This window comes from Vanellus vanellus, assembly GCF_965231255.1.
Source record: "Vanellus vanellus genome assembly, chromosome: 22".
Lineage (NCBI taxonomy): Eukaryota > Metazoa > Chordata > Aves > Charadriiformes > Charadriidae > Vanellus > Vanellus vanellus.
This window is the reverse complement of record NC_138927.1, coordinates 3,777,438-3,785,266: the sequence shown is the minus strand read 5'-3', so window position 1 is coordinate 3,785,266 and position 7,829 is coordinate 3,777,438. Positions and strand designations below refer to the sequence as shown.

The window sequence follows — 7,829 nt, the reverse complement described above, 5'->3', positions numbered from 1 at the left end:
GAGAAAGTGCCTGTTTCTTAGTGCAGGCAGAGAAGTGCACTCCTGCTTGGGCAGCCCTGTGGCGATGCTGTGGCAGTCCTGACTCTACTCCCTCTTGCTCTAACCTGGCATCACTTTCTTTTTTTTTTTTTTTTCCCCTCCAGTGTGCTTTTTATGCTTGTTCTATTAATAACCAGATGATTGTGGACTTTGTGTTTTGCTCAGAAGGATCCCTCCTCATGCAGGCAGAGGTGCTTCCAGCCGTGCTGTCAGGCGATGACAGATGTCCTTGGTGCGCACAGTGAGTGTCCAGCAGCAACGCTGCCAGGATTAGTATTCCAGGCACAAACATGCCCCTTAGAATATGCAAAGCTCAGCGCAGCCTGTGCAGGAATGCCCTTGAAAGGCAAATTAAACTGAACTCCCTGGTGGCTCTGGGGGAGTAGGAGGGTTGCTGTCATCTGTGCTGAGGTGGTTCCAGTAGGTTTTGAGGTGTCTCCTTTTGTTTTTCTTCTGCTTTCCCTTCCCAGAAGGGCTTACTGAAAGGGCAGGCGGGGAGACCTTACTTGCAAACGCTCTGTAAAATAGAGTTGCTACTAACTGGGGGTTTGGGTTTGTGTGAAGATGCTGACTTGATAATATCTGTAAAAAGAGAAAAATCATTATGGCTCTTCTGCCTTCAGTGGGGAGCATTCCTTCTAGTCTTTGCAAGCGGTGGTCTTGATGCAGTCTTTAGAATAGGTGCATTGCGTGGGTGTACAAAATTGCGCATCCAAAATGCATGCGAAAGTTAGCTGTATTTTAAGGGTGTTAATGGATTAAGCCAGAGGGTGTTTCCCAAGTAACCTGGCGGTAACGTGCCTCTGACATGAAGACCCATCTGATGTTCTTGGGCGATTGACTTCCTGCACAGAAGTCTGCACAGATAGCGCTTCTTTTTGCTAAGCTGTTTAAATGCTGTGATTGCCAACGATGTTTTGAAAGTTTAATGGTTTTATTGAGGTGTTCTCCCCATCAAAGAACATTGCTGCAGTGGTGTTCTAGCTGCCACAGAGAGAAGTAGCCTGGAGCATGGTTGTCTGATCAAAAGAAGTGCTTCGCCCACGCAGTTCAGCGAAGCAAAGCTAAAAAGCCCTGCTGGCGATAGCTTGTTCAGGCGCACTTCCAGTGATGGTGTGGCAGGGTTACCTCCTCCGTCGCCGCAGCCCTGTGATGCGCCGGTGCTGTCTGTGCAAGCTGAGCACCTGCTGTAAAATCAGCAAATTATCAGATGGAGGTGATGCACCTGATCTGACGTGGTGTTTCAGCCAACAAACTGCACCGTGCTGCTGGGAGGTCTGACGATGGGCTGGCCTAGACTTAGCGGTGAAGGGTTAGGCTGAAATGGGCTACATGTAAAAGCTAGCTTTGACTTCTCAGCATTAGAAACAAGCTTATTTTGTAGCTCTTTCCCAACACCCCATGCTGTGCCTGTTGACATTTCCTATTGTGGTTGTGTTAGTTTGAACTGCAAGCTCTTTAGGACAGAAGGTCTCTTTCTCTAAAATGCTGAGCATATTTTTACTGTGCTATGTAATATATCAGAATCAAGATGTCTCCTGATTTCCCTGAACTTAGTTCCTCTTGCACCTCATTTCAGAACTTTCTCCAGAGAAAAGCTGGGTTTGCTACTAAAATCCTAGTTCCTCCTTTTTGTCTCTCTTTTTTTTTCTTTTCCCCCCCCCGGTACATTCAGAACTGTCTTGATGTTGTGTGACATCTAAAATGCTTCCTGTGCATGTGCTATTCTGCCTTTGCTAGATAAGCATTAGCTGTTCCCTTTTACAGCAGACACGCCTTCTTCAAGAGGCAGACGTGGGATGTCTTTCCTGGGAACAAACATTTGATGCTTTGTAATTATTGCACCTTAATCCGGTTTCCCTTTTCTTTCCAACACGGCACGTGTGTGGTTAGAGGCTAGTGAGATCTTCAAAGAAGGGTGAAGATGCCACATGCTCTCATTCCTCGTTTGCCAGGGCAGGATTTCTGCCCTAGGTTCCCTCCATGCTGGTTATGTATAGACTAAGGAGAGCTGATAGAGAAGTGAAACTAAACCTGGGGTTTGGTCACACTTGGAATTTTAACTCGTGTGTCAATTTTGTTTCCTGTTTTTGCAGGAATTGCTCAGAAAGCTAGTGTGCAAGAGGAATGGAAGAGAACACTGGTGAGTACGCTCTCAAATATCTTACCCTGGGTTGTGGACTTGTTCTTTCCTCCTTGATTAAGCATCATAAAGAACCTTATTACTTTAAACTTCATGTCTTCAATTCAAATGTAGAAGGTAATTAGAAAGTAAGACAGTTTGGCAGATGCATCACTTGCAACTGGACTGCGCTAACTGTGTGGACCAGATCTGATTAAAGATGTGTTGTGTGTCTGGAAGATCTTTTTTTGAAATCTCCCATCTGTGAAAACCTGGAATACAACTCTATTGGATATCCCAAGCTCTTGAAAACAAGTAACATCCCCTTTCTTAATAGAGGGTAGGAGCATTGAGCTGGCATGTGATTTGAGTGAGGCACATGGCAAGCCGTAAAGAAGGATCAGCTCGTGGTAGCTCCTGACTTCTCTTACTGTATTTATTTCTCTAGGCTGCTCTGTCTTGCAGAAGATGTAGGATTTAAAGCTTTTGCTTTAGGCACTGTGTACTGCTTGCCCCGAGGCAAGCAAACTCATGGTCATTAGATTTAACTGATGCAAGGATATAGTTGCAACTAAAACTGGTAGATTTTTGACTTGGAGATTGCCTTGAATGTTTTTTCCATCTGTTTGCCTAAAATGTCTATGGAAGGCACTAGCTAAATGGCCATTTTTTCCCTCCCATTGAAACGAGATTTGCGCGAAAGCTTTTGCCTGCCCCATGGGAAGCCAGTCTCCATGAAGCATATTGACCTTTCATCTTGTGGACCATGATGTTGCAGCTGGTGACCTCTAACTCCTAGTGAATTGCAACTCTGACCAGAAATACTATTTCTAGATTATTCCTATGCAGCTAGGTGATGTCATCCTTCAACCTTAGAGAATCCATGTACTTGTCAGCAGCGTGGTGTGCTTGGCATGGCAGATGTACCCGGCCTGTCTGCTGAAGGCTAGTCTTTGACTTCATGCAGAGCTGGTCAGGTGGAACCCAGTGGCCCACTTGGAACAGCTATGAGCTGAGTGTACACGCATAAAACCATATTATAATGCTTATAATCCTGGTGGCAAGAATTGCTGCTGTGCCCTCTAATTGTTAGCCTGTAAGGTGCACATTTAATTTGTGGTGATTGCTTTCCCTTATGATTTGCTCGTGGCAAACTAATCCCAAATGATGACTTTGGAAGGGGGAGGATGGGTAAAATGAGTGTGGCGCTGGCAGCTGATGCTGAAGCTGTGGAGATGACAGCTCCCTGCTCAACCCCAGGACGAGGCACAGACAGCAGCAGGGCGAGTTTTTTTTTCCATCTCTCCAGCCTGCATTAATGGGATGGCTTTGAGCAACACTGCGAGCTCTGCTTATTCACCAGGACTTGGCCTCTGCTGGGACTGCCAGCAGCCAGCTGTGTTCATGCCACAAAGCTTTTTCTCCCTTTTTTACATGCAGTTGAACTCCATTTTTTGGGTAGGTCAGTGAGCCATGGGGTTGGAGCCTGTCGAGGCTGATGAGAGCTTTGACTCCTGATTTAAGCAGCGCTGGTGGCCTGGGATGTGAAAGGCCTTGTGTTCTGTTTGCATTTTGCCAACTTAAGTAAAATTACCTCCCTTTCCCTCTGAACAAATTCAGCTGTGCAGGTTTAGGATGGAGTGTCTGTACTTGATCTTTGCATGCACAGGCACCCCACACAGCTGGTTGTGAAGCTTTATGTGTTGCCTTCTTAGTGCTGGGAGCTAAGAGCCCCATATTAAAGGCAGAATAAGCAGATGGATCTTTTATTATAATTTCCTTAAAATTACTTTGCTTTTAAGGACGCTCATTCTCCAAGTGCTGCTAAGCTCAGGACTCCTGGGTTGTTCCGGGCACTGAGGCTGGAGATGAGGTAAGGTGGAGCTGCGTGCAGGAGCTGAACTGAAGTCGATGCCCTTTGTTCCCTCAAAGCCTGGTGCTTTTTGATGTATTGCTGTCCTTAACTGGTTGTATATTAACTGCATTCACAATGCTGCATGGCTGGCTTTTGTTTTAACTGCATTGGCGCGTGTTCAGAGTCGGTGTGCTTCGAATGGCCACTGGGACTGCACAGTGAAGCATAAATCCTTTTTAGCTGTCAGGCTTCGCTAGCCACGGGTGGGTGGGGGAGCCCTCCTTGGCTGGCTGCCCTGGCTAATTAAAAATGAAATTTGCTGTTGTCTTCAGATTTTGATTCACGCTCATCCCTGAAGACTAGGGGAAGCATGGTCTCGAGGCAGCTGCAGTGAAGTTGCAGAGCTTTTTTCCATACGCAGCTATTTTAGAACAGGTATGCAACTTAAAATTTGCTCTCAACCCTACCCTGGGTTGTTTGTTGAGTATAGAGAAGACCATCCAGAAACTTCTTGCGAGCCTTGGGTTGTGGCCCTAAGCAAGTAACCATGTGTCAGTTATCTGCAGTAATTTGGATGTGCATGTGTTGTAGGTAGGACAGCATCAGATGGCTTAGTTTTTCACTGTAATGCTGGACTTAAGCAAAACCGAATTATTTTGCTATAGGCTGTGACTGGCATTGGCTTAATGAATGCATAAATGGCTCAAGTTGCAGCAACTTGTGTAGCTTGTCAGCCTGAGCCCTTGGCTACGGACTCGCTCTGTGACACCTGCTGGAGATGGAAGAAGTTCTGAAGTGGTGGGGTCCTGTGTAGGAGCTGAGAGGTGGCGGTGGATCGTGCCCTGGTGTGAGGTCTGTGCTGGAGGGAAAGTGCTGTCCCCGAGTCGTCAGCAGAGCTGTGAGGCAGGTGGGAGGACGGAGGTTAGTGAGAGGAATAAATGAAATCTAAATATACACATGTTGCTGAGCTGAGTTTCCCTGCTTTCCAAGGTCCCACCTACGCAAGTGATCTGTTGAAGGGAAGTGTCACTGCAATACCTCTCCCCTCTTCACATCCTTCCTGTGGTGCGGATGAAGGATCACACTAATTTCGGAGCCTATTTGCACTGTTCCATCTACTGCCCACGCCGTCACTGCCCAGACCTCGTCTCAAAGACCACTTGCTTGTCTTAGCATGCTATGAGCCAAGTTTGGACCTTTTTCTTAGTCAAGGGATTGCCTTCTTATTTAGTGTTTCATCTGCCTGTAAGTCTGGGATGTTTAAAAGCAAAATATGGAAGAAGTGGGAGCTTTGGAGCTTTGTGCTTGGCAGGGCAAGTCTTACCTTGTGCCTTTAGTTCCTTGAAAGCTCTGCTGTGGCGTTGGATTGACCTAACATGGAAGTGGGCCTGCAGTCCACTTGCCCGGTAAGGTTTGATCTAATCATTCCTGAATAGCTGTGGAGGGAGCATGGCAATGTCTTTCTTCATGGGAAGTGTTTGGTTTTGGGTCCTTTGGCCTCTTGTACTTCGGTGCTCTGTTTACAGTTTCTGCTTGTGGCTAGGCGCTTCCTCTGCAGGTATTGGGATATGAACCTTTTAGTAGCTTCCCTAAAAGGTCTAAATCTCTGTGGGATAACTGGAGCATTTTGGAAAATTAGTGAAGTGGCCTTTGCACACACAGGCTCTTATCCAAAGCTACTTTTTTAGAATAGCACTTGAAATACTGAGTTTATGGATGCTTCTGCAGTTATTTCTTTCTTCAAGGCTGACTTTCATCCCCTTTATCTCCCGCTGTGCTACTTTTTTCCAATTCTTTTCCTACTAAAAATAGGAAATACTCTTCGAGTCCTTAACCTTTGTGCACACAAAGAAGTAATTTGTTTTAGCATCTATGCTGACTTCTGGGCTACATGCCTCATAAGGAAACCAGTGTGATATGAATCTGCTGCTTTTGGAGACTTCGTCTCCAAATATAGTCTGAGCAGAGGAAATGGCTAGAAATGTGAGTACTTGCTTCTTATGCCACCAGCTTTGCTACTTGTTCCTGGCAGGATGCATGGCTGGCTACCCGATTCCCATTTTTATCCCTAAAAATGCAAGCGATGCCTTGAGATGTTCAGAGGTTCAAAACCATTAAGGAAATAAGCGTCTGAGCAGAATGTGTGCATAGGTAACAGGATTTTTAGATCATTTTTGGTTCAAAGCATGTCTGTAGAAGCAATACCTCATAGTATACATCCATAGCTGCCAACTTCCTAGCAGCCCTGCTGTCTGAAAGGAAGTTTGAGATCAAAAAGACATATCGAGCTGTTCCAGGGCTAGATTGTCCAAGCAGGTTCTGGTATTGCTGCCTTTTAAAAGACTAACGTTTACAAGGGAGATGGACGCAATGTTAAAGGTGCAGTGATCGCGACCTGTCCCAAAGATGCTTTAATCGCTGGCTTCCATCAGCTTGCTGCCTTGGGATCTGAAAATAACACTTCGTTTTCATATGACTGGTGTGTGGGATGTGTGTGGCATCATCCCTCTTGCTCTCTGCCAGGACCCCTTGCTGCTGCTGCTCTTTGCCGCCAAGCTTGGCATCTCCTCTGGGTACCGTGTACAAGTAGAAAAGAGCGAAAGACTACAGATGTGCAAAGTCTCTGAGAAAACAAAACCTGCTCAGGAAAACCAGTTTTCTGCTTCAAAGGTGTCTGCCAAGTGACTTTCTTCTCGCCATTCCTTTGTGTATGAAGCCTTTTGCGTTTAGCAGGAGTGAAAGCTGAGGGAGCGGCTGCTAGGATGGAAAATGTTTGGCTTGTAGGTTGCTAGTTTGAACCGAAGGAGAGGGATCGTTAGTATGTGTTCCCATCTTGTGCTGCTGGAGTCACTTGAAGGCTGGTGGCAGAGACACGGACTTTGTGAGGACCACAGCTGCAGAAGGAGCTGCCTGTGTGGGAAGAAGGTCTCCACCTGCACCTCCCTCTGACCTGATGGTGAATGCCACCAGGGCTCAGGGCTGAGGAGGAAATATGTGCTGCTCTCAGTGTCTTCTGTTCCTCAGAAACCTAACAGAGCTTCAGATCTTCGGAACAGTCATTCTGGTGCTTTAGGTGATGTGCTTCAAAAAGGGAAGGGTCCAAGTAGGGGTGGGAAGGGAGAGAGTGAGGAGGAGGGCACTCTGGTTTTGCCCTTTGCATTTGCTGAAGAACTGCAATCAATGGCCTTTCAGCCCAGGCTTCTGCAGCTTGGGGCCAGGCACTGGCTGGGTGGGAATCCCCTTTTGCTGACTAAGTTTCTACTGGAAATCAGCTGCTTCAAGTCTGCTGCCAGGACAGGCATTTAACCATTCAACAGCATTTAGGGAAAGCTTGTCAAATGTGCCCTTTTATGTTGAACTAAAGCGTTTTGACGATGTGGTTCTTGGTTTAAACTGGGCTGCTGGAGATGGCATTCATTGTTGTCTGGTTTTGATCTGCAGGGTCAAACACAGAGCATCGCAGTGCTTCACTGTGACACAGCTCTGACGTCTGCCAGAGAGAGCAGTTAATGCCAACTAGCCGGTGGAAATCACTTTATAAAGTCGGTTCCAGAACAAAAGAACAGGTTTTTCTTCCAGGAAGACACAGAAGCTGCAATTCCCTGATGAGATCCTGTATATTATGTATACAGCAATATAACTGCTTTGTGCAGTACAACAGAAGAGAGACAAAGTGGTCAAAGTGCCTGAGATTAAACATTTAATTACAGTTGAAGTATGCTAATTTGCAAGCACGCAGAAAAGCAAAATCCTGCTGTTCCTTAGTCGGATTTACCAGAGGGTTGAACTGATTGTGGTGGACACCATTTGACT

The 7,829-nt window shown here is 46.3% G+C and overlaps 1 protein-coding gene across 1 annotated transcript in view; it reads left to right on the top strand.

Annotated features, from left to right (window-relative positions):
* The first annotated feature begins 2,028 nt into the window (after positions 1–2,028).
* PHACTR4 (phosphatase and actin regulator 4) overlaps positions 2,029–7,829 on the top strand; it is a 44,301-nt gene continuing 38,500 nt past the window's right edge. Inside the window, exon 1 of the mRNA XM_082494068.1 lies at positions 2,029–2,182. Coding sequence (XP_082350194.1) covers positions 2,167–2,182 — 16 coding nt within the window. The 5' untranslated portion in view covers positions 2,029–2,166. The remainder of the gene's footprint in view (positions 2,183–7,829) is intronic.